The sequence below is a fragment of the Dermacentor andersoni genome, chromosome 6 (assembly GCF_023375885.2).
Source record: "Dermacentor andersoni chromosome 6, qqDerAnde1_hic_scaffold, whole genome shotgun sequence".
Classification (NCBI taxonomy): Eukaryota; Metazoa; Arthropoda; class Arachnida; order Ixodida; family Ixodidae; genus Dermacentor; species Dermacentor andersoni.
This window is the reverse complement of record NC_092819.1, coordinates 91,015,669-91,042,725: the sequence shown is the minus strand read 5'-3', so window position 1 is coordinate 91,042,725 and position 27,057 is coordinate 91,015,669. Positions and strand designations below refer to the sequence as shown.

The 27,057-nt window shown below is 43.2% G+C and overlaps 2 protein-coding genes across 3 annotated transcripts in view; one reads left to right on the top strand and one right to left on the bottom strand.

Annotated features, from left to right (window-relative positions):
• The first annotated feature begins 122 nt into the window (after positions 1–122).
• Positions 123–13,412, top strand: Arpc4 (Actin-related protein 2/3 complex, subunit 4). Its single transcript, XM_050171345.3, has 5 exons — positions 123–234; positions 3,366–3,484; positions 11,628–11,835; positions 12,680–12,850; positions 13,297–13,412. Exons 1-5 carry the CDS (start codon positions 232–234, stop codon positions 13,300–13,302), a joined length of 507 nt encoding a protein of 168 aa, XP_050027302.1. The 5' UTR covers positions 123–231; the 3' UTR covers positions 13,303–13,412.
• A 1,522-nt stretch (positions 13,413–14,934) lies between these two features.
• LOC126522568 (mitochondrial carnitine/acylcarnitine carrier protein-like) overlaps positions 14,935–27,057 on the bottom strand; it is a 29,283-nt gene continuing 17,160 nt past the window's right edge. For both annotated transcript variants that reach the window (XM_050171338.3, XM_050171339.3), the window contains exons 5-9: positions 26,016–26,145; positions 24,641–24,713; positions 22,961–23,070; positions 19,689–19,813; positions 14,935–17,171 (exon numbers count right to left, since the gene is read on the bottom strand). In XM_050171338.3, coding sequence (XP_050027295.1) covers positions 17,109–17,171; positions 19,689–19,813; positions 22,961–23,070; positions 24,641–24,713; positions 26,016–26,145 — 501 coding nt within the window. In that variant the 3' untranslated portion in view covers positions 14,935–17,108. The remainder of the gene's footprint in view (positions 17,172–19,688; positions 19,814–22,960; positions 23,071–24,640; positions 24,714–26,015; positions 26,146–27,057) is intronic.

The following is a 27,057-nucleotide window of genomic DNA, read 5'->3' as shown; positions in this document are numbered from 1 at the left end:
ACTTTGTTTTTTTAACATAATAATGAATGAGAGCTATTCATAGTTAAACTAAAAACTTTTTTTAGTTTCTGTACAGTGGCGCACTACTTGACCAAACGCGTTACACCTTTTTTTTCTATGAAAAGGCAAAGCCTTACCAGCGTTTGACCCATTTGCGCCGGTTGTGGGTGGGCTGCATTTGTCATGTCCGGCCGATATTGATATTGAAACTCCGGTGAAAAACACTCAATCATGGTGAGCTCGAGTTTCAAACCTAGCGTGGCGTCATTTCATTTGGCAGCATTGCTCTCGATGTATGTTTTTTGAGTGTGAAACGGATACCGAAACACTTATCGTTACATTCACTTGGTCTGTCCCATGCAATGGCTGCATCGAGGGGAGCATAGGCGTTGTCACTTTTAAAGAAAAAGCTTCGCATTTTCTGTTCCGTCTCGCACAACAAATGCCACTTACGTATTACATGTATTTCAACGAATTAGTTGTAACTAGACTGTTTGTGAGCTCGTTGAGCGTTAAATTCGCGCGGTGAGCCAACCGACCCGAAGCCGTCCTTCGCTTTCGGAGTGCTAGCTGATCGCTCATGTGTGAATAATAAGTCGATTGAAACTCCTTGTCGAAGTGACTTGGCGCATTAGAAGACGGGGGTCGCAAGCATGATTGACTCGAACGTTTTGTTCAGAAAGAATGGTCGTTTGCAGGCAGCCTTAAAGCTTCTGTACGGGACATCTTGCGTTGAGTCAAATCTGTAAACACAGCGTCCGGTGTTTTCCGGTGTTGTATTACTTTTTGTCTACCTATCTGTGCGCTGCATTTGTTTCCTCGATGTCCGTAACAAAGCGACTAGCTGTGGCACGCTGCGTGTAGTACTGTATTTAATTGCAGCTTGTTCCCGCTTTGCTTCGACTTTTTAGAAAGTTGCGCTGCTTTGGGTTTGACTTGCGACCAAGAATGTTCTTCGTGTTTTGTTACATCTACGCAGCCCACGCTAGTGCGCTTGAGTGTTTTTAGTATGCTTTAGCCGCGATTTTTAATTTTTGTTTCATTATGAGAAGTGCTGCCGTGCACGAAACTGAGAACAATACGGACGTTTCTGTCGCCTTCGTAAGGCAGGAAGAAGGGTGCCCTAGCAAACCTTACAGGATGCTACAAGTATAATATTCAATTGGAAGTTTAAAACTAAACCTCATAAGCTTTCAATTCTCACATGAGTGTACTACGTCTTTCTTCCTTTTTTTTTTTTTTTATTGCGTACCAACGATCTTCATACTTTCGTCTTTCTAAGCGAAGGCGAACAGACCAAAGTTTCACAAAGGAGCTGGCAATCAGTTCATTTTTTCACAGACTGAACTACACATGTAGAACTGTTTGCCTTCAACGAAATTAACCAGTGTGCTGCACATTTATTTCCCAGTGCACTTGTACACACAGTAATGGTTGTGCGTGCAAATTCGTTTAGTTCAATGTGCACTAAGTACTGAACACCTGAAAATTCTGCAGTTGGTACTAACTGCATGCATTCCATTGGTAATTTTATGTATAGTATCAGTGGCAAAGCTTTGCACCACTTGTGCATATGTGTGTGCACATATTCTTGCAGTAGGTATGTAAAAAATTCAGGCTAATAAGAGGCATACAGGAGCACATTTGTGTTGTACTTGCAACAGGTGTCGTGTCTGGGGTGGCCTATGGCACACATAGTGGCTGCTTACCAACAAGCCTACTTGCTGTCAACATTCCATGCATGTTTCAGCAGTGGGACAAGTTTGGCATACTGTGCAAAGCCTGTCTCTGCTCCACATATGTAGCTACCATTCAGAGTCCATTGTGAACATTTGTAGAGGTAAAGGAGTACAGAAGCATATATTTTTGAAGTTGCAGGAATTCTGCTAATGTTTCTTGTGAATATGAGGATAACATATAGCAAGTGTGAAGTTTAGAAAACACCTTTAATATACTTCATTTCAAGACTAAAGTTGGTTTTTAGATGCTGCACCTGGTGTCAACATTTGTAGTGGTGCCACGACACAAATTTGCTGACTTGTAGCACTAAGGCTAGGTATGATGACATTGCTCACTAAAAAAATAAAACGACAGTGCTGTGCTTGTTAGTTCTTGCTGCGCTCACATGCAGCAACCACAGTGATTTCAGGAACAAAGTGAGCCAGTGTGTCATGACATCAATATGCATCCACCTGGTTGGTACAGAAAATGGTTCATAGAAGCAAGTATTATAGTAAATTATTTGGGGCACTCCAATGCTTGCCAGCATTTCTTCTAGGCTTTAGAAGGCTTGAACCTTTAGCACAAGAAATGACACCTTGGAAATGTCACGTCTATACTCCTTTGATTTAAGGGGCCCTGAACTACGTTTTATTGAAGTGGAGAAAGGCATTTGAAGTGAAAACATGCTATTTCAGAACTACTTTGTCGCAAAAAGTACTTCAATGCGTTCAGCAGAAGCGGAGTTATTGGCAGTCAAACATGGCCTTCACAGTGCTCCCGTTCGTTCTTCAGTGCATTGCACTGTGAAGGCTACAGCGCAGTGGGGCATGCCCACAACACTCTGCCTTCTAAATGTCACCGTGGTGCGCCATTCAAATTTCATTTTGGATGTTAGTGTACATGCCACAACTTCCGCCTTTGGTGCCTACGACGCGCTAAACATAAGACAAACGTATTTGTCCTCACCTAGCCGCAGTGCGCTTCGCCAGTAGACTAGCGGCTGCCACGGTATCTATGCCATGTAGCCAACTGCAGCTTGATATCAGCTATCGGCCAATAGCAGCCATTTAAGGGAATGACGAAGTAGTGCATTCGATGACGAAATAGTTCGTCTAGAAGAGAGGGAGGACAGGGCCTTCTGTTGAAAAGAGAGCGTTTGAGACAAAGGTAGCTGCTAAATCCACTTGCGAGCTCCACGCACCACATACGACAGTAAAGCTTGGCTGAGATATTCACAGCTGCGTATGCTACCCACGGACACTGTTATTTCACCAAGCTTAAGGGATGGTTCAGGACCCATTTAAGTTGTTACCATCAGGGGTGTCCGTACATTGGCAGGATAAGCGGACACTCACTCACAGTTGCTCTCCAATATGCTCTCACTCATGTTCATGCTTGCGTCCACTCACACACACTGAGATTCGCATTTGCCGGCACTTGCTCACAGTCATACTCTCACACACTCTCAGCCTTTGTCACTCATACTCTCACTCACAACTGCAAAATCAGTCCAAGCATGAGTGAGTGTACTGATCTATGGGGGTGTCTCGTGACGTTGCCCTTAGTGCTATATAATCTCTGTGTGGAGAATGAACGGTGTGTCACTGTGAGGGGCTCTCAAGTTTTTTACGTCTGCATTCCAGTCATCCACGCTGCGGCCGTACCTCACAGCTGTGAGGCACACCTTGAATGCAGCCATGTGTTTAAAGGACTTCTCCTCCCAGGTCGTGGAAAGGCACAACAAGCCTGAAGTCGAAGTGAGGTAAAGGCACTCTGATGTGTTGGCGTTTTTGGTGTTGTGTGACATTGCCCGGCTTTCACTTGTGAAAAGGTTCAGTGACACGTGGAAGGCGTTCGAGAACTGTGTGAAACCCGCCAAGGTTTCTGTGGCTATGTAATTGCATTGCCGAGCATGAGAGTGTGGGTTCGATGCCCGGACACTGCAGCGGCATTTCAACGGAGGCGAAATGCAAAAATGCCTGTGTATCGTGCTTTGGATGCACAGGCGCCCTGAAACACTCTTTGAACATAATGACAAAAATGTCACCAATCTGTTAATGAGGCAAATATTATTGCACTGCATGCAGCAGGGAATTTACATTCTCAAGTAGCTATGAAAACAAAAAAAACTCTTGCTCTCGCTTCCACAACATCATCATGCAGCGTCATTGCTAGCACATTCTCAGTAATACAGTTATTACTCATTTGAGTTAAATAAATAAAGAATATATATGTCTGCGATCTCAAAAAGACAGAAAAGCCATTTCATGTCTGCACTGCTGGTTTAGACACAGTGGATGCATGTTGTTGCATCTGCTGCTGCGCATAGGCTCCAAGATGAAAACTGTAGCATAGATATTGCCATTATGTGGCAATATCTATGCCACGTAGTGGCATAGACGTGGCGGTCATTACGGGGTGCCGCCACGAGCTGTCTCGCATTCAACCTTTGGCCGGGGCCAGCAGGGCATTGCTCCCTTGTGCCCCCTTGCCATCTCCTCTGTGTAGAAACCCACTGATTGGTCTGATAACCGCGCCTAATTTTGCTTGCTTGAAGGATTCAAATTTTTGTGGTAGGAGATTCGTGAGGCGACCTAATTTAATAGTGATGTCGTTCTACAATTACGTAGAAAATTTTTGCAGAACCCTTTTAAAGAACCCCATACGGTCAAAATAAATCCAGATTCTCCACTATGGTATCCCTTGTAACCCACTGGATAATTTCAGGACGTTAAACTCTACCTCCTCCTTTTTTTTTTTCTTTGGACGGCAGACGAATGGTGCGGTGTGACCAGACAGCATGAAAGGGACACTAAAGAACAGCACTATTAGGGATGTTCGAACTGCAACATTTTCTACTCAAAAATGAATATGTTAGAAAAATGGCGTTCGATTACTGTATTGAACACCAATTGTGTTTTCTCATTTCTAAACACACTGAAATATAAAAGTTGCATGCCAATCAGAACTGTATGTCTTATCAACTGACGAGTTTGTAAATGAGAAGTGACTGAAAAGCAGTTGTATCTGGCACACCATGACAGAGTAATGAAATAGGAATAGCATAGTCAACAGATGTACTTAGAGAGCTGTGTTTATTGAAGGCGCAAAGTGTAATGCTACTGCACTGCCCATTGCTTAAAGGGATGGAAATGGTGATATTGTCCAAATGAATTCATTTGCCTAAATTGAGAAAAGGAATTTGTAAGTTGCCTAAGGTGAGACACCCTGTTGAGCGGAGTTTGTATACTTGATGTGTTTGTTCAGCAACTAGTGCCTCTGCAGTAGAATCATTTGGAACAATCACGAGGTGCATCTGTCTTACTTCCTGTAGCCTCCGATAAGTGTTGTCGTACCATGTACTTGAACACAAATGAATATTGCCCGACTTAAAATAGTGAATTCTCAAACTCAGGGTGTATAAAATAGCGCAAATTATTTTATTCGTACTGGAAATTTCAAATATTCACACACCCTGAACATTAAACCAGTTTCAACTGCACTGGAGTTTGATTCTGAGAGCTAATTTCGTTGGCCATCGTATTCACAGGGAACAGTGCTAAGGAAGGGACGAGTGAAAGGCAAGCATGCACACGAAGTATTCTTAAATTACTAGACTGCTTAATATAGACTGGTAAGCTTTGTCTGGCAAAGTGCTTTTTCAAAACTGTTTATTAATTTTGATTGGAAAACTTCAGTTATTACTGAAAGTTATTACACCGTAACTGCAGCGCTCGTGCACTAGTGCAACACCACAAGAACTTAAAGTACAGTTAAACCTTGATATAGCGAAGTTCAATATAACGAAATTCACGATATAACAAAGTATTTAACTTTTCATAACCTTTTGTCCATAGAACACCATGTATTTAGAACCTCAATATGACGAAGTGTGTTTGTATGCGATTTCGATATAATGAAATTTCACTGCCGCCGCAAGGAAATGCCGAGACAATAAATGGAAACTTCCGTAGACGCAGATGGTCAAATGAATGAATTACAAGAGGCTGCTTGCAAACGCACCTCTCAAATTGAGCACTGTGCGACAAGAGGAGCTGCTGAAGTGGAGCCACATCATGTGCAATAAGATCCTGTTGTGCCCCCAAGGCTCCTGCATGCACTGCCACTACACTGCCCGAAAGAGTCCCACACAGTTATAGTCGCACTCGCAAGGTGACCTCCACAGTGTTGGTCGTAGCTTTCATTCCTCATTTCCTGGTGCCGCACACTTCGTGCTTTAGGTGTGAGTGAAAGTGTGCGAAGGTGAGATAGAAAGATGGTTGCTTCACCCCCCCCCCACCCCGCTCGAGCAAAGGGAAAGAGGGGGAGGGGAGCGAGGTCGCGGCAACGCAATCGAGAGCACATGAGCAGCGTAGTGGGGTAAGTTGGTGTGCATCTCGGCCGTGGCTTCGCATGGCTGTAAATGTGGCTGAGCGCGTACGCAGCCGTGCATGTTAGAGGTAATCTGCTGCGTGTGTAAAGAGTGGGGGTGCCAAGACGGTGTGGCATCATGGAAGCTCTCTTCGGGCGCGTTTAGTATTAAAGCTTGTGTAATCATGAGTTTCGGTGACCCGTTGGAGCGAGGGACAGACTAAGCATTTGCCCCCGCTGCCGGCACTTCTCCCGGTAGCATCGTGACAGTGCGGGCGACACTATCAATCACAGAAGCGGAGGGCACGCGAAAGCGTGGCTGGCTTTGCATAATTTGTACCGCCTATGTGAAGATATTGTCGACACTGCATAAAACCGTATCATTCGTCGCCGACTCCCAAATTCATCAAAATGAATTTTCTCATTCAAATATGCTTTTTTCGATTGCCCGATAATTCGGAAAATTCTGCTGCCCCTTTCGGTGCAAGAAAAATCGATCGGTGGCTGTACTTAATTGTATGAAAGGTCGAATTTCAATACAATGGAACTTCGATGTATTGAAGCAAATTGCCGGTTTAACTGTATTTTTTAGTGCCTCAGCTATTCTGACGTATCAAACTTCTAGGAACTTGTTAGATCGAGCCTCTGGTCCCCACCAGAATGCGATGTAGTTGTCCTTCTTGCGGTAAAACAAACAGCTATGCCCGAGTAGATACTGTCAAAATCTGCGACATTATGGTGAGCTGGTGCGTCGTTTCTGGCTCGCCAACTTTCCTCCTCACTGCAGTAAGACGGGCCATTTACTAACACTGCAGGACGCAACATTCATATTTAGTGTCTGCATTACGAGGTCATGCACTTACTGCTATCATAGAAAAGTGTGCAGTCATGGAATTTTATGACTACTTACATATGGAGTCGAGCAAAGAAGCTTGAGAAGAAATTAAGGACTATGCAGTGGACGATCGAATGAAATATGTTTGGCATAACCTTAAAGGGCCCCTCACCAGGTCTGGCCATTTTTAGCTGACAAGCGCAGAGCATACAATGCGCGATAAAGATTGTGTCTGCAAAGTATTACATCGCTATGCACCACAGAAAGATCTGAAATTTCACACCAAACACCATTTTCCTTTCTCCTCACGGCTGCCGTGCTCCCAAGCCGGAGGATGACGTTGATGTGCTAGTGCACCTAAGTACACGTGTTTGCGCTGCGATGTCGCTCATGGTGACACATGACTTTGAGAATTATTCAAGCCAACATCTGTTATTTGTGTAATATGTTGCTAGAATAGACGAATTAAAGCTTAGAGAAAAAATAAGACGCACAAACCGAATGTCTGCATGTTTTTGTTTTACTTCGCACCGTAGCAAGAGAGATGTACTTCTGTTTCGTCTGCTTGTTCCCACATTGTGCAGTCGCGTGTGCAGACACCAAAACTATGTCGTTTTCTATGGTGTTCCAGCGTGGGATCATGCCCTGTAATCCACTTGTCTGCCTCAGTATTCGTGTAGCACTGACTTATACCGCTAGTCGGGTGTCCTCATGCACAGTGTGCAAAATCGTGTGCTGTACGAAACGAGACAATCGCAACAGCTCGCATGCGATGCCATCAGCGGAAGTGCGCCATGTCACAAAAAAGTGAGGAGAAAAAAAAAAATGAAGGCGGGGCCCGTGACGTATGCGTCACACAATCCTCGAGGTCTGGTATGGGAGAATGTAGGGAAGGAATTTCGCGTGCAGAGGCTAGACGAGGCAAGTGGAGAAAGAGTCTGTTTGCGGTGAAGCTTGCCTCCTGAAATTATGGGTTGCGACACTTAAATATTTCTATCTCGGCTATTAATGAGCCGATTTGAAAAAGTTTTGCAGCAGAACGCTCCCTCGAGGACGCATAACAACTTCCAACATATAACCAAAATTTTCTATGGGGCCTGGTGAGGGGCCCTGTACAGGAATTGTGTCCGCAGTGGTAGACTGATGTACATCGCAAGGACAACTGAGGATTCAAATGACATATTGTGCAGTCCTAGGACGCATTGCGGCAGATAGATGTCACACTGAGTGCCTGTAATGTCATCAATCACGGTCGTGACTTCAGTAAATCATCCAATGCAGGATGCACAAAACTACCTCTAGAAGTGCATTGTGCAGCAAAAGAGGAAGCGATTGGGGCCAGCTGATATTCTAGTCGACATTAAGATAAAAAAATGGAGCTCAGCCAGCCATGTACCGCATAGGGCAGATAACTGGTGGTCTGTTAGAATTAGAGTAGATGCCAAGAGAGAAGGGAAGCACAGACGAAGATGGCAGAGAATTAGGTGGTGTGATGAAATGAGGAAAGTCGCAGGCATAAGATCAGATCAGCCAGTGCAAGGAAGGGTAATTGGATATGGCTGGAAGATGCCTTTGTCCTGCAGTGGACATAAGTGTGCTGCTAATGATGAAAAGGCCCCTCATCAGACCTGCATATTGCGGGCAGACAAGTATGGCACATACGTCACGCACTCGTGTCCGTAACAATACACTGATGTACATCACAAAAACTGAAAATTCAAATGACAGATTGTGCAGTCTGAGGACGTCTTGCATCCCGGCAAATAGATGTCACACCGAGTGCCTGCAGCGTGAATCGTGGTCATGACTTGAATATATTCATCATCTAATGCAGCACGCACAGAACTACCTCTACAAGTGCACTGCATTGCAAAAGAGGAAGAGAAAAAAAAAATAAAAAAGGCAGGGCTCATGACATAAACATGATGCAGTCTCTCAGCTCTGGTACGGGAGAGGGTAGGGAAGGATTGTCACTTGTGGACTTTTAGTGGTGGCAAGAGTATGTCTATGTCAGCAGTGAAGCTCATACTCTGACAGCACTGCACCACAGCATTTCAGTTTCTCCTATATCTTTACTGATTTGAAAATTTGTTGTGGTAAAAGAACTCCTAGATGGCGCTTTACGACTTTTCGTGTATACAGTGGCTAGCTGGGTGAGTCATTACATCTGCATTATTATTACTGCAATAAACTGCAATAAACTTTTATAGTCGTGAGTCAGCGCTTGGGTTTCATCTCTCTTCTTGGTCCGTGCTTGTAGTGCACGCTGTAAGTATTAATTTCAGTGTATAACAAAACTTTTCTGTGAGGTGTGGTAAGGGCCCACTCAGGCATTCATTTGAGTGGCCTTCTACAAAGTTTTATTTGAATCAAGTTCCGTAGCGTAGGGCGGAATTGTTTTTCATTGATCAGTGCTTTTGTTATCTTTCCTTTTACTATCACAACTGATTGGCACCAATTCCTGCAAATAATCCTTGCCTACGAATGGCTATATGGCTCCATACTGAGGCATGTCTCATCGTTCGCATAACAGTGTGTGTTGCTCCTCTTCTTCAATGAGAAACCAGTTTGAGAAATGGCTGCGGTAAAATGATCCCTAGACAGCACTTTACAGCTTTCAGTGTAAAACCAAAATTTCTGATCGAGCCTGGTGACGGGGCCTTTAAAAATATCATTACCCATGGCATTTCCATTCTGAATAAAGGAGCCACTCCCACTAAAATCGAAAATCTGGAAATAGACGGAAAAAGGTTAAACGGAACTGAGCTTGCAGAGCAATTCAATGATTTCTTCGTGAAAATAGGAAACGCCAGCCACAGCGCACAAACAACAACCGGCATAAATCCGATACCAAACACGCTTTTTCTTAAACCAACTTCCAGTTATGAAGTAATTACACTATTCAGTAGAATAAAAAATAGTCGCAGCTGTGATTCTGATGGCATAGAAATGCGACCAATAAAGTATGTATTAGATATCATAGCGGAAGTACTAACACATATCTACAACTTGGTGTTATCAACGGGTATTTTTCCAACGCTCATGCAAATAGCAAAAGTTACCGCAATATACAAAACAGGAGACAAAAACAATTTAAGCAATTATCACCCAATATCCATACTCCCCATTTTCTCGAAATGCCTTGAAAAAATAATAAACGATAGAATTGATATGTTCTCTAGAAAGTACGATCTTATTACCGAATGTCAGTATGGTTTCAGAAAGAAACGTTCAACTGAGAGCGCTCTATTAGCCCAAAAAGAAATCATATTAGACAATATCGAAAACAGGCTTTTGACACTTGCATTATATTTGGACTTCAGTAAGGCGTTTGATCGCGTAAGTCATGAATTATTATTAAATAAATTAAAATGCTATGGATTTAGAGGAATCTCGCTCAAACTTGTTCAGTCGTATTTGAGTGCGCGGTCTCAGTACGTTGAAATAAATGGCTTTAAATCACGCACACAACCAATTAAAACCGGGGTGCCACAAGGCAGCATTCTAGTGCCTGTATTATTTTTATATTACATCAATGACATAATCAACATCGACGAAGATTGCAAATTTATAATTTATGCTGATGATGCACACTATATTTTACTGGAAGAAAGTTAGGTACTCTCGAGGCACTAGCAGCAAGCACCTGTTATAAGCTTCACGATTGGTGCACTAAAAACAATTTAACGCTAAATGAAACAAAAACAAAATGTGTCCTTTTTCGAGCCCTTGGCACATCCCTACAGTGGTTGGTGCTTTAAATCGTTGTCGATATCTTTTGCCTCTTACCATAAAGCGACTTATTTATCAAGCTCTCTTCCATGCTCACTTGAACTACTGTGCTTTAATATGGGGAAACACTACATTAACCAATTTGAATAAGCTAAAAATACTTCAGAAAAGAGCTATTAGGGCAATAGAGAACATACCATACCTTGAACACACCAGCCATCTTTTTCTTAAGCATAAAATTGTTACGGCGAACAATATATACAAATGCAGGCTGCTACAATCCTACATTAGTGCGACTCGCGGGAAGCTTGACACATTTCTCATACTTGCAAATCTTGAACCTACTCAAAGTATTTACTTCCATCGGTATAAACCCCCCTGGAAAACTCCATTCTCACGCACTATTTACGGAACGCAAAGGCTTAGCTACACATTACCAAGCACTCTTAACGCATATGAGCAACAAGACATCGAAATCAAAACACTAAAACCTCCCAATGTAGTTAGCTTGTTTCTGTAACTGCACATTCCTTAAATTGTATTGCATTATATCATTGTTTTCACTAAGCATAGAAGTACGATGCCAATTTGTCTCCTCTTGCTTTATTATATGCAAAAATGACCCTATATGTACAATTTTTCGTACTGGTGTATAATAATTATTGCTTTCGCTTGAGTGTTTACCCTGTCACTTTAATTATTCACTTTTTGCTTGTATAATTCTCTTTTTGCTTGTATATTTACCCTGTCATTGCTCCTACAGGGTGGACGGTGCTTAGTCAAGCTGCAGTATCCGCAGCTTTTTCGCCGTCTCCCCTTTTTCACAGATGTTTTTGTTTGGTGAAAATAAAACACTGACTGACTGACTGACTGACTCACTGACTGACTGATACAAACTGTATTGCTCACGTTGCATTCAGTGTGCAGCAGACTCGGGTCTCTCAACGCGTGTTATTGTACCGCGCAGGAGCAGCAAGGAGCTTCTGCTGACACCCGTGGTGATCAGCCGCAATGAGAAGGAGAAGGTGCTCATTGAGGGCTCCATCAACTCACTTCGCATCAGCATTGCCATCAAGCAGGCCGATGACATCGAGCACATCCTCTGCCACAAGTTCATGCGATTCATGATGATGCGTGCCGAGAACTTCATTGTGCTGCGGCGCAAACCCGTTGAGGTGAATGTTTTGACATGCCTCTTTCTGCCTGCTTGTTCACCTAGTTCATGTGGTTGGCTAGCAAGGAGGGCACATAAACCCTGCTGGTGCCTTACTTCTTTACTCTAGGGTGTTTGTATGCTTCATATCATTTGGACCACTCATGGTAACAACTACAGTTCGGCTACAATGTTATGCTAGTACAGTCTGACCTCTATATAGTGAATGCACAAATAGCAAACTATCAGATATGGCAAAGCAAATCTAAAGATTTTCTCGCCAATATCAGCATGTGAAAAATAGTTTAGTATAACTAGTGTTGGATATAATGAACGCAGTCTTGTGTTCAACTATACTCCTTACATAGCCTGATGTACAAGTGCTGTCTTGACACGATGCATCAGTGCTCTTGCTGAAGTGTTATTGGTATGTGCAAAGAAAGCTAAAGAAAGATTAAATGCTTGGATAATTGGATTAAGCAGTGCTAGTAGCCAGCTTTAATTCTTATAGCCAATAATGTGGCAGTTTATTTAACATTCAACACACGCAAACGTTCACAGTGGGGCAGTTGCTCATTGTTAATCTGATTACATTGTTGAAACCAGTAAGGTTATAAGTGGGTTCGCCTGTGCTTCTTTATGCCTAATTAAAATGTTTGGATGTTTGTCCCTTCTGCTTTTTATTGGTTATGACAGTAGGATTTTCTCAATACTTGAATGTTGTTGTTATAAGTGGGTTTGACTGTACGTTCACAAGGTCAGGCCAAAATGGGTTTTAACTTCAGTGTTGCTATCAGACTCTCCTTTCTTGGGCGTGTGTTGCGGACAAATGGAAGTAGCACTGACACATGTACGCTTCATTGCAGGGCTACGACATCTCGTTCCTCATCACAAACTTCCATACGGAGCAGATGTACAAGCACAAGCTCGTTGACTTTGTTATCCACTTTATGGAGGAAATCGACAAGGAGATCAGCGAAATGAAGCTGTCACTCAATGCAAGGGCACGTATTTGTGCCGAAGAATTTCTTAAGCGGGTGAGTACATGTGTTGCACTGCATCACGAGAGTGCATGGTTGTCCCATTTCTGACTAGGCTTAGATATCAAAAGTTTGTCATATTCAATTGATATGCCTTTGAAGATGGGCATTCTTACCATTATGCTTTCGAATGCTTGAAACAACTGTAATAAGAGAGAGCTTAGGAATTGTGGCAGTTATTTCGCTAGTGCAAATGAAATTTCTGTTCCAGTTCTTCGGCAATGAACAGGGATTTCTTGATCAGACTGTAGTCGCCCTGCAAACTCAACTGTGGCAGTTGACAAAGGGTCTCGAGATATAGTGATAGATTATGTGTCTCCTATAATACAGATTTGATATTGCTCAATAAGCTTGTATTCCTCTACTGAAACATGGTGCTCATCGGAGACCTTCGAATGCTTGTTTGTACGGTTGATCTGAAAGTGTACCATTTCTCATTGCAGTTTTGACAAGGTCATCTGCTGCTGCTGGCAATGGTTTTTCTCCCACACACACAAGAACATTTATATAAATATTCTATATGAATCATGTTATTGTAATAAACATTTTTCTTTAATAATATTGAGCCTTGGTGCTTCTTTCATTTGCAAAGCTAGAATTCCTGTTGAGGCTGCATGCTGCAGTGCTATATTGGCATTTGTTCAAGGCTGTTCCACGTGGTCTTTCACTGCTTCATCCCTCGTGGTCACTATGCAAGCTTCATTTCTAGAAAGTGTCAGAAATGTGTTGCATTCATGCACACCTGGTACTTTCCCACCTTTGAGCTTCACACACTATCACCATTCTTGAATGACCACTCTCACAAGTGCATTCATTTCTAGGGGAAGCAATGTCTGCAATGTCTCTCTGCAGGGCACTATGTGTGTAGAGTGCACTTAAACGAATGCTGCAATTCGTCAGTCAGTGGCTTTGGAACACCTTTCTAGGTACAAGATGTGGTCTAGTACAATAGAGTGTGACATGCTCTTCAATTAGGCTAAAGGCAAGCACATGTGCAAGCAACAGCACGTTCACAAACTTGGCCCACATTCTTTAACGATCACTTTGAAAGTTGCTTTCATTTTCGCAATATTTCACACGGCTGTAGCACCAGATGCATCTATGAGTAGCAGCGCATCCGCACTGTGATAAGCTAGTGTGCTTGCCACTGTGCAAAGAACGATGCATCTTGCTCTAATCGTGCGAAATTGAAAGTATCCTCGTAAGCGACTGTCCGTGAATACAGCACACTTTTTCTGGTCATTTGTGGAATAAAGTTGCTTCGGGTGAATCCGATATTTTGGACTTCCGCTTATTTGGACTCTCTGATGGTGCCCATCAAGTCCGAATTATTGGTCAGTGGCTATACATAGGCAGTTCCTAGGGAACCAGCCAAAAATTGCCTCAAAGATAAGGGAAAGAAGTCGAGCCTGGAGGATGATTTTTCTTCCCCTCGGTCAACTTCATCACTTGATAGGGCTGCTGACAAGCAACATGCCCATCTGCAAAACATCTTTGGCCAAAGCAGTGGAACCATGTAGGCATGGCTGGCACAAATTGCAAGTAGTATCACCAAATATATTGCTATTCCTAAATGTGACCTGTTTCTCACTGTATACAAGACACCAGAAGCAGTGCCTTTGTTTACAATGTGTTTTTTGCAAACCCCTTCAAGTACTACAAGTGCGCAGGTGACTAATAGTGGTGTCACATGGCTACCCTTAATTGTGGTTGAGCCCAATCAAGATTGAAATTGTTGACCTTGATTGGCTCCCTCCCAAGCCATGCAGAGGAGCCAATCGCGACCGAGAACTTCGATCAGGATCGGGCTTGATCGCGATCAAGTGCACCGTGTGACACGCATATAAATGGCTCTTGCAAGTATGTGCTAGTGTAAACAAAAATTGTGACCTTGTCACACAATACCGCTTGCATCCACCTACAGACAGGCTGCACATTTTTAAGTATGAGCACAGTGCAACTATGTTGACACATTTCCTATTCTTGTCTGCCTGTCGTTTCGAACACCAATCTTTTGCCAAGTAACTGCCTATAATTTGGCCGTGCGTATTAATCTTGCTTTCGGAGAAATTTCACGCCACCATATTTGATCACTTTTATTTCTCACACACTGAATGTGGGGGCAAAACTGCCGCATCTGTGCTATGCAACACTCCATGGCTTGTACACTCACTCGCAATGCGATACAGGGGACGCGAGTGCATGGCCATGCTCCGTGGAGAACCAGTGCAGCCAGCACATTGAAGCAAACCTGTGCAGGCACAGGGACGCCTATACGCATGGCCTTGCTTAATGTGCTACATTGTTTGGGTTCGCCAAGCCTGCTTGTCATTGTGGTCTCCTGAAGTTTGCTTTCAGTAGCCTGTCACCGTCACAACAAGGGAGCCTTGCGTTTGTGTACTGCATGCGATAGGGAAGGACGATTTCACCACCTCGAGCCCAGTTCAGTGTGCTGTTGACTTCAGTAAGCGTTTTCGTCAGCGCACTCAAACAATGTAGCAGATACGAAGCCACGTCTTCAGGCATCGTTGCACCTGCACAAGTTTGCTTTGATGCAGGGCAGCTGCACTGGTGCACCATTAAGTGCAGCCACGCACTTGCTCGTCCCGCAATATTTTCTGGGTGAATGTTCATAGATGCGGTATCCCCCAATGCAATCTGCCCCGAAAATGCTACATCAACTCACTTCAAAGCTAGCTCATAAGCACCCTTGAAATCTCGGGACCCAACATCGCATCAGAAAGCAGTGCAAGTACACCTACGCTTTGCGAAATCTGCCTGCTGAACCCCTCTTATTGAAATGCCCTTCCTGTTAATTTTTTTCCTTGCTCTCTCCCTCAACTTTATTTCCTTACTATTTCCCCCACCCAAGTTCAGGGTAGCAGACTGAAAACTGATACCTCCCAGCCTTTCCTTTCCCTCTGTTGTTCAGCTCAATAAAAGAGCACCGAGTCTATAGGAAACCTTATAGTGGTCCCTAATTTGCTTATCTCATCAGAGATACTGTGCTTCGTATTCTAGATACTGTAAATCAGGTGCTTTACTGTACAATCCTAAAAGAGTGGAAGTTAGTGTGCATTACTAGGAAGAGATCCACACATCGAAAATACAACCAATGCCAGTATAGTATAATTGTGTGCATTCATACATACTGTACTACATACAAGTATACATAATCTCTTTGCATAGCATAGGAAAACTAACAAGTTTAAGCAATATTCGAGACACATTATTGCACATAAGATTCCAAGGCAGAGGTCTCAACAATGTACTGGAATCGCACAGGAATGCAACAATGCAGAAAATTGGTAATCGCTAATATTTGTCCATTTATGGAGATGTATAAAGGAGCTTTTATGTGCAACAGAGCCTGTGGCATGCCATGAACGGTGCATTTAAACTGGAACAAAAAAAGAAAATTGAGTGGTCCCAGCATAACAATTGCACAGCAGAACTGCATTTGAGCAAATAACCTTCAACATATATGAAGTGCATGTAGCTGCAGCCTCTCAGAATGAGACTATGTAAAAAAGCAGTTCAATGTAGTAGTCGTGAAGAAATAGCTGCTCACCAACTGCTGTGATATTGTCAACTATGGTACTTGCAGAAGAACATGTTCTACTTCCATGGACCACACAAAAAAATGTAACAATTGTGGCGTCAAGCTAAGTTAGTATGCGAACGACCTGGGATCAGGGCACTTGACAGTACTTTGACAGTGTCACACAACGATGACATACCACCAGCTAACCTTTGTTCTTTCTCAAGGTGCCTAAACATCAAAAAGAGCAACCACCTTGCATGCTGAAAATCAGCACCACTAACATTGCCAAAGACAGCACAATATCTCCACTCAGTGGTTGTTTTTTTTTTTTTTTTTCTCCAGCGTAGCCATGTGCGGAAAAACTGCACTTTCAACAAAACCAACAACCTTTCCCTTAGCTTTCTCAACACATGCATATAGTGTCCCAGGCTGGCAAAGCAGCAGTAAGTACACGTAGGCACCAGAAATCTATTCTAAGCAAAACTAACAACTATTGATCTGGACCCAGCCATATGTCTAGCATATCAATTCGCAGGCTAGCAGGCAACAGTTAACATGTTTAAAAGGAGTTCATCATGCTTATGTACAGCACTGGATGGACTTTAGTACAGCAAGCCATGACCTCTTAAGGTTGAAGCTTGTGTTCACACCGGTTTCGTTGCACAAGGGAGGGGAGAGGGTCGACCAAGTTTTCGCACACTGCTGTTTTCTTCATAAGTTGGGTGCCGCCCAATTGAGGAGCTTCATCGCAACTTCATACCCCATGAAACAAGCCTGCAAGGGGAAAAGAAAAAGCCATTCAAAGAAAGAGTGTGCACATATTCAAAATTTCTAACACGCATTGAACAGTCTTTGCTATCAAGATTTCACAATTCAAAATCGATAAATATTCATTTCTGTTTGATTATAAGAGCTAACATATTGTCATGGTGCCGCGAGAGGGACAAAGACAACGATCACCAACAAGACGAAAGAGACGACATAGTGGGGCTAATCTAACGTATGGCCATACCAGTTGTACTGGCCATATATCTTGTGCAGAATAAACACGGTCCCATTTAACCTTACATCTCTGCCCGTTTCATTTTTGGTGGAGGTGCTGGGTATTTCACAAGACGGAACTCCGCAGCGGGCTTGTCTTCGGCCGTACTACCATGCTGACAGACTATCAGGCCTCTGGGTTAAGCACGGCGTCAGCACGCAGCGCACCCAGGCCATCAGCATTCACGACACCGCAACAGTCTGTCGTCTTGACCCATCCGCACGACCCTGGCACCTTGTCTGGTAACGGCACCGACAAAGTCGACATCTAAGAATGGCTTGGCATCTATGAACGCGTCACTGCACACAACCGATGGGACCCGACAGTGATGCTCGCAAATCTTCTCTTCTTCCTCCAAGGGACCAGCACGCACCTGGTATGTATGACACACATGAAGAGTTGACCAGGTGGGATGTATGCAAGCAAAAACTTCTCAAACCCGCCGTGGTTGCTTAGTGGCTATGGTGTTGGACTGCCGAGCACGAGGTCGCGGGATCGAATCCCGGCCACGGCGGTCGCATTTCGATGGGGGCGAAATGCGAAAACACCCGTGTACTTAGAGTTAGGTGCACGTTAAAGAACCCCAGGTGGTCGAAATTTCCGGAGTCCTCCACTACGGCGTGCCTCATAATCAGAAAGTGGTTTTGGCACGTAAAACCCCATAATTTATTTTTTTTTTAAACTTCACAACCTCTTTGGCAAGCCCGCTGGTCGCAAGTGCACCGTTGCGAAAGACCTAACCTGTCGGGCTCAGATTGGAGCCTCGGGGGCAAAAGACTGATGCACGTGAGTGCTATTGAGAATGATTCTGCTACAGAATAGCTACAGCTGCAGAAGCACAAGTTCTCGAGAGAATTCACGGAGCATAATAATACTGCTTAATAATTTCCTGCCATATTAAAAGGATACCTCGCTTTTAGGTAGCCTATAAACCTGGTCCTCATTTATGCAAAACAATTTGTTATTTCTCCAGTCTGGCCATGTTGGCATCACATTAAAACAATGTTTGGCACTGTAGTATTACGCTTGACTCCTTCAAAACACATAGCACTCCACATGCATCTAGTGAGCTGTTGTTCCCGTGTTTCATTGCTGTCGGTGGTGTGCCAGATAACCGAAAGCCAATACTTTTCACATACAAGCTCCACAGTTGACTGGATGACCAGTTCTGAACATCATTGCATACAACTATCAAATACAAATAAGTCCTTGTTTCACCAAATGAAATCCATGCATGCTTTATATTTCACATTGTTTAGTACTAATATAATAGTATTCAACGTGTTCAAGACAACATTCATTTTTCAATTAAGAAATTTTGTGATTCGGATGCCCCTAATAAACATGTAAAGTGAAATCTCGATATAATGAATCTCATGGGACCACTGAAAATTATTTGTTACTTTGAAATACCGCATGTTCTTTTTTTTTTTTTTTTTTTAGACCATACAGGATTTTTAAGAAGTGCCTATGGAAGAGAGCATAATTCTGTTCAAGCTGGATTACTCCGAGGCAGACGTTACTTACATGAGAAATTGATAGCATTATCGACCAACAAAAAATATTTTCTAGTTCGCTTATTTTATTCATTACTTTACAGCACATACTGCAATTTACCAGCTGCAGCTACTGAGTTCGCAAGGCGTACTCACTTGGATTGAATTTTCATGGCGACACCAGTTTTGAAACATTCATTCCTAATGTGTGATGAAATACACAGGCATTCCAGTTACTTTTGTGCTTCAATGCAGAAAGCGGCAATTTGATAAAAAGGTATTTGGAACAACAGTGTATCTGTATTGCAAGTTTTACGGTGTATATCTCAAAATCCATGCAATCCTTAAAATTGTAGTCTCGCAGTCTTCACAGTACCAACGGCATGGAGGAAAGAAATTATGGCCAACGGTGTCTATTTGTGTAGGTTTCATTTCTGCGATTTGTCATTGTGGACGACTGTGATAGGTCTGGCACGGATTGCAATCATAGCCATCTGGCACTGATGAAGGCACGCCCAATGTTTCAAATGTTCGTTGCACAATTTGTAATACAAAAATATTCTTTTACATAAAAAAAATGGGCTTTTGACTGGGGAATTTTCGAATTTTTGTTACTCTGAGAAAATCTAATACGAAGTTCATAGTAACATCATTCTGATGTGGTAAGCTTGAAGTCTGCATGTGCATAGGGAACTCTTTCTTCTGAAACCTTTGTGCCACTATGCCATTTTGCACCAAACCGAATGTACTTACTGCGTTTGCAGGGAACGCTCGAAGCATGACTGGGGCGGCACCCTTGTACAAGGCACGGACACCTTCGTGCTTCATCAGCTCACGAAACACGTCTCTGATGCCATTTGGGTACTTTCCTTCGGGTGCTGCACACGAGAGAGGCGTGAATTCTTAGAAGCTCCCTCTCAAAATTTGGAAATTTGCACACGGACAAGTGCAGCTCGTAGACAACATGTGGGCAATCATGTTTGCAAAGTATCGAACCGCTGAAATTTTAAACAGAAGCCTGCACACCCTTCCTCACGAGGGAGCGAACGCTGTTCATAAGTTGTGCCCTAATCACCATCTGAGTAACAAAAAGTAACAAAAAAGCCCTCTTGGCAGTTAACGCCAATACCTCTTATAGAACTTGGCAAACACAGGTGCACACCATGATTTCAATCGATGATTCAATGCACAGTGCTGTCACTTCTCCATTCTTTAAGACAACCCCAAATCAAATCAAACTTTGTTTTCATTTCATTTGTTTTCCATTTACACAAAACAAATGGAGGGGGTTGAAAGAAAAACTGCGACGAGGGTATTTCTGCTGTACACTGTTCAGAAAAGGGCACTCGTGTGAAAAAGCTTCGCAACGTGCTGGTATTACACGTTACGGCTGAAGGCTCAGAAAATTGCCAACATGCAGTCATTTAAAAATAAAGGAGCATGGCGGTCCCGTGCCACCAATTTCCCAGTAGGTGGGTGCCCTTTTGAACGTCTGGAACTCTTGCACTTGCCAAGCACTAGGCCAGCAGCGTCCGTGTACCTATTTTACTGGTAGGCACCCGGCAGCAGCACTCATCTGCCTCCCACAGCAGCAGCAGATGCTTGACTATTTCGCCAATGCTGTGGTGGGAGAAGGGGGCACCCAGAGACCTTCAGAAATCTCTATGGGACCCCCTTTTGAGATGAGAATCCATATAAACATCTGAGTGCCAGGTCGTGGTACATGTCTACCCATTAGAAAAACCGGTGGGTTTCCGGCAGCACTAGGATTCAAACCCAGGACCTCCTGCATTTGAGGCGGATGTTCTATCATTTCAACAATTTGTGGTAAAAGGGGCTCCGGCAGTCCTATGACGCCAACTTCCAAATAGGTGGGTGTCCTTCCAAGCGTCTGGAACTCCTGTAGTTGCAGAGCACCAGGCCGGAAGCGCGTTTGTTCCTAATTTACTGGTAGGTACCCAGAGGCAGCATTCGTCTCCCTCCCACAGCAATGGCAGATGATCGAATATTTCGCCAAAGCTGTAGTGGGGATAAGGCAAATCCAGAGACCCTTGCAAAGCTGTATAGGGCCCCCTTTCAAGATGAGAACTCGCATAAACAACCGAGTACCAGGTCGTGATAGGTCTCTACACATTAGAAAAACTGGTGGGTTTCTTGCAGCACCAGGATTTGAACCCAGTACGTCCCGCATACGAGGCAGATGCTCTACCATTTCACCAGCCAACATGGTCAGTTAGTACTTAGTTGTTTAGGAAACACCCAAGCAAAACGTGCCCAACTGATATGCTTATGCAATTATACCATTGCCGAACTTGCAAAAGTTTTATACAAGGGGCTCAGCAAATGGTAGAAAGAAGAGTTTTATTTAACAGTAGTGTGCAATATGCACCTCATAAATGTTTTTGTGACCATTACTAATAAGGTGAACACCAAATTCTTATGAAAATAGAAAATGTGAGCACAGAAACAAGAAATTACCTTGGCAAATGAAAGAATCATTTCATAAGTGCTTGTCAAGCAACATAGCATGGTGTGAAATGTACAGTTGGCATCACCCTTGGAATAGTGTGGGAATGGTGGCCTCCGGGGTGCTCCTGAGGCAGCCAGCTATGTCTAACGCTAGCTGCTGGGCACGGCTGGGCCCAGGAACTATGGTTACATGTTGCTTGCTGGCTCCCGAGTGTCCCGGCAGCCACCATTCCCCATTCTCTACACAAGGGTGACGCCTACTGTACTGGAAACTTTGCTCTACAGTGAAGTAGCCAAAGGCAGCTTCAGAACTGTTACCTTTGCTTTCTCCATCTTATGGCATTTCTCGCAAGTAATTCATAATTCTGTTGTTTCTCCACTTTAATTCCAGTACCTGTTCTCACATCTCAATTTTGATTCTAAGATCAAAATCTAAAGCCGCAGGATCCGTCGAGGTGATCTAGTGGCTTTGACGTTGCGCTGATAAGCATGAGGAGGGTACAGGATAGAATCCCGGCTGCACCAGCTGCATTTTTATGGGGGGCAGAATGCAAAAACGCTGTGTATTGTGCATTGGGTGCACATTAAAAAACCCCAGGTGGTCAAAATTAATCAAGAGTATCCCCACTAAAGCATACCTTATAAATTAAATTTTAATTTTAATGGGTGTGCAGAACATGCACACCGATGGGTCCAGGAAGTGGAAACAGATGGACAGACTATGGCAAATCAGTTTTGAGGAAACCCGAAAGCTGGAAGAAGTTTCATGAAAGGGAAAATTGGCATCTAGCTTTTTTGGACTGTAGCATGCACATTTGTATCTTCATTTTACAGTCAGACCCATTCACGTGACTTTAGCGTGAAGTTACAAACACAGGTGCTACAGTCAGGTGGATGTGAATTTTCCCTTTCAATATGGACAGGCTGCGCTAAGGTGAAGGTGTAGGCAGACTAGCTGCAGTCATTTTTGGAAGACTACAAACAGTGCAGGAAAGACACAGGACAGTGAAAAACACAACATGGGCACTGTTTTCACTCTGATGTGTTTTTCACTGCCCTTTGGGCACCGTTTGTAGTCTTCCAAGAATGTACCAACTCGTCCAGCTCTCGATTCTTCTGTAGCTGCACTTGGTTATTTCCTGGCAATAGGAAACCGTATTCAAAGTGACAATGCAAAAATAGTCTATAACTCATTCACATACTGCATCAGGATGCATGTTATGAACAGCGTAGTCGTATAAAAACAAGCGGTTCCATGGAACCTTAGCTCCAGCACAGATATGGCGAATATGTTGTAGCAGTGCATCTAGTAGCCACAATAAATGGGATCACGGTCCGCTGATCACACTTAGAAGCCACAGAACATAGAGTAGTCATCAATCTACAATGCATAGCTTGGCTACTACCTCTGGCCATCCAGTGCACTAAAACCTCCCGCTGCAGCAGAACCAACTCATGCCTTAACTGTCCTCCAGCCCATCTGTCTGTTATACCAGTGGACAGCACTCATGGTGATTGCACTCGTGTCAGCTTTCAAGCCACCATAAGAGACTTGCCTGTTTGCAGTCGTGACTTCAGCACGTCGGGTGGTATGGCCACGAGCCAGTTGAAGATGCCTGCCATGCCGCCAGCAAACAGGGTCACCTTCACACTCAGGTCTGAACGGCTGGACAGCAGGTGCAAACACATCAGATAGCCGTTCACAGTGAGTCGACACAATAAGCATCAACTGAGCGAAACGAAATTTCAAATACTAAATGCATGTTCTCTGAGGTACAGTTCTGAGTAATACGAGAGGCAACAGTAAACTGGTTTTTCAATAACATTTACTTGTAATGTGTGGATTTGAATCTGACGTGTTAATAACTTACTATGTAATGAGCAGCCTGGCTCTTTCTTGTCTCATTCAACTTCTATGTGGCACATGTGTCTTTAGCCACTATGGCTTCTTGAAAGCAAATTGCTAAGCAAGTTACGAAAGCAGGTACTAATGGCTAGTTGGTAATCCATAATTTGGCAAGCAGCATGCAAAAGAACACGTTCACATGAAATTGAATGTCTTGTTGGTGAAGGGCATGTTCCGCTGGCCTTCATAACTTAGTGGTTTATGAAATGCAAGTCTGCAGATTTTGGGTTCCGTGACGACATTCCTAGGGCCGATAAAGGCATCACTCTTAGCAATACTTCCTTCTCTTGTAACTGTACACCAATATTGCGTGTGCTCAACACGTTTTAATTATGCCTTTTAAAAATATGTCAACATCAACACCAGTTGCAGCCTATGTCATGCAACTGCTGAAACAATTGTGCCAAACTGTGCAAAGGCCTGGCTACATCTGCTATATTTTGGCTAGCCTGCAGCCTCATTTCATTAGCCACATTCCAAGAACAAAACTAGATCCTTGAGAACTGTCTATTTACGTAACTACAAGAGATATCATGCAGCTCATTAAACAAATTGTATGGCTGCTTCATATTCTGTCTGTATTTTGTTGAGTCATAAGCACCAACATACGCTTTTCACAGCATGCTGCAAAGCAAAGGCAGAATCCGGAATCCAGCACTGCACTTGACTTTTCCTATGACAGCAATAGGTCTGTGCTATAGTGCTTACTTGTGTTACAGGGACACTCTTAATTGAACCAGAAAAATACAAGTGCTGTAACAAGGCTTTCTTAGATTTGTTTTCATGATTTACACAATAGCTTAATATAGTTCATAGTCATTTAAGCCCCTGTGAATTCACACAATTGCTTTTACAAGTGCAAAGAGCTCACTGACACTCATGGTTCAGAACTTGAGATGCGACCGATGTTTTGTATTCACATTTTGCTTGATGGGGGCCAGCTGCAATGTTTTATGCAAGCGCCTTGACCACCTAGGCATGCCAGACAAGTGGGTATAATTTCACTGTTTGATACTCGTTCTTGCTCCACTGGTGAAAACAACAGCTGATACAGAGCAAGGCCATACATTCTGCTAACAGGTACGAAGATTTATATGCCCACAGGCATTTAATGCCAAACCACACAATTTAGTGCTCCTTTTCTTTTCCGTACATACAACTGCCCTGAGGCATTGTTGTTGAGGGTGTTAGGTTACACTCTCCTGTTATAAAGAGCTGCTTCAACATGGCCAATGAAATTTACCAATAAAAAACAAGGATTAAATATCTAGGTGTTTTTAATGGCAGCAGCACACACATACACACACAACATAGTAGTAGGAATGCATACCTGCCACCTTTTGGTGTTAGCACCCGTTGTAGCCACTCGTAGCTGGCAAAGTACATGCCACTGGCCGGCACATCTGCGCACAACAAAATGTCAAGACATAATGGGACCCATATTGCAAGCTAGCATGACTGCGCTTGCACTTACAAGAGAAGTAGCATAGGCAGGATTTTATTTCGGGAAGGTGCAATGTGCGCATATACCACGCATCTTTCTTTTAACTAGTATACAGGATCTTTTAAAATTTAGCTGCGGCAGATAGCGCAGTTCTAATCCTTGAACTGTATTGCTCAAGGTTGCAGGCATTACTTGTACAATAAATCAAAATGAGTGATTGGCTAATAACAAAATTTCACTAAGTTTCCAACAAATTACTCCACAGCACATATCGTAATTTACTAATAGTAGCCTATGTGATAGCAAGGCATATCCATTTGGAAACAATTCCAAGACGTGCAATTCCAAGTTTCGAGATGTGCACCATCAAACTAGCAGTAAAATGAACAAATTTTTACTGTTTTAGCAGCTTTTTAACAAAACGGCGTTTTATGTGCTGAAGTGCAAAAATCTTTGAAAAGCAAATGCATTTTATACTATACTTCGGAAGTAATTATTTTGAAACTAGTTTTTTACCATTTTCAGCAATATTTATGCAGGAATGCGACCACGAAAGCTGGATACCGAACCCACAACTGTGCTGTGCTTGACAGCAGGATTTGACAGCCCTTGAAGCCACAACAGTAAGTGAAGTAGGGCTGTGCTAATAGTAATTTTCATGACTGAATTGAATACGAATCAATAGTACCAGAAGCAAATCGGATCAAATATTGAATATTTTTTAACAGTTTTCGAATAATGAAGAGTTTTCTTGCCGTTAATACAAAACAATGTTCACACTATCGTATTAATAATGTTAGCAAGCTTTTGTCGTTACACTGCACATTATAAGGACCTGCCTATTAAAAGCACAAAGGGAATGTTACGAACAAATATGTAGCTTGTACGCATAGCTAGGGCTTTTTGAAGAGTGCAAGCCATCACAGTTTAGTTAGCCAGGTTTGGCTCCCTCGGCGAAGTAGCCTGCTACACTACGTAACTTCTCACTTTTCTTTATTCTCAATATTGCCACAGGGATGAAATTTATTGTACTTTTGCTCCAATATTATGTTTGATTGAGCAGTGCTGATGATTCTGAAACATTCAAATACTATTAAAAAGGTATTAACATTTACGAATAGTGACTATTCAATTTGAAGACTGAATCAAATAAAAAAGATATTCTATTTGTTATTCGGAAGTTTTGAATATTCGCATGACCCCAAAGTAAACCTACACAACACTATGTGAAAGCGACTGCAACAATCCCCCCACAACTCACCACGTAGAAGAGTTGCAGCCGTTCCCTTGTAGATGCTGCGGATTCCCCCCTCGCGATACAGTTGCTTGGCACAGTCCACAGGTCCAGCGAACCGGGCTTTGCCTCCATGGTCTGCGTGGGCCTGCTGAACCTGTTGTTCCAGTGACCACAGACCAGCAAAGAGGCATTCATTCAGTGTGTGTAGGTGGATTTCTTTCAACTCCAGAATGTTAAAACACCTTCTGCACTCCCGGGAAGGCCACTGAAGCAATTTTGTGGAAACGACAGAGGACTCATTTCTATTTATAAAAATGAATGTCGCAAGCACTAACAGTTTCAAAGCAGTACCCAGCCTACCCCCCCCCCCCCCCCCCCCTAAGAAGTATACATAGTGCCAGCAAAGAAGGGGGACCCCTGGGACACCTCCCCTTTCCAAAAAATGTATACAGTGCCAGCAAAATGTTTTCATTTGCGAGGCATGTTCATCATCACCACATTCATTATTCCACTAAATTTGACTATAAGTACAGTTGAAACTCAATTTAACGAAGTGATGGTGATGCTTGATATTTAGTTAAATTGGGAAGTTCGTAAAATTGAGAAAGGAATTTTTCAATCCTTCGAAGTCTAAAAATGTAATGCAGCGACGCACAAAAGCTTCGTAATGCAAAGAAGAGGTAAAGTATGCAGACACGGACACAAGAGAAAAGAAGTGGACAACACGAATGCTGACTGTCGGCGTTCGTGTTGTCCACTTCTCTTGTGTCTGGGTCTGCATGCCTTACCCCTTCTTTGCATTATGAATCCTTACCAACTAGCTCAGCTTTCTGTCGTTCTAAACACAAAAGCTACTGCAGCATTGTATTAGCTGCTAATTCAGCCATCTGTCGTATAAACCATGAAATAACAAAAGCAACCACTGCTGCCCCTACCGAGGCAGTGGCGAGTCCGCTGTTCCATGCATGGGCACTGTGTGCGGCCTCGTCAAAATAAAGCTAGGGCCATGACTAGGGCACCTAGATGTTTTAACGCGATAACATTAGAGTACATGCTCGAAGAAAAA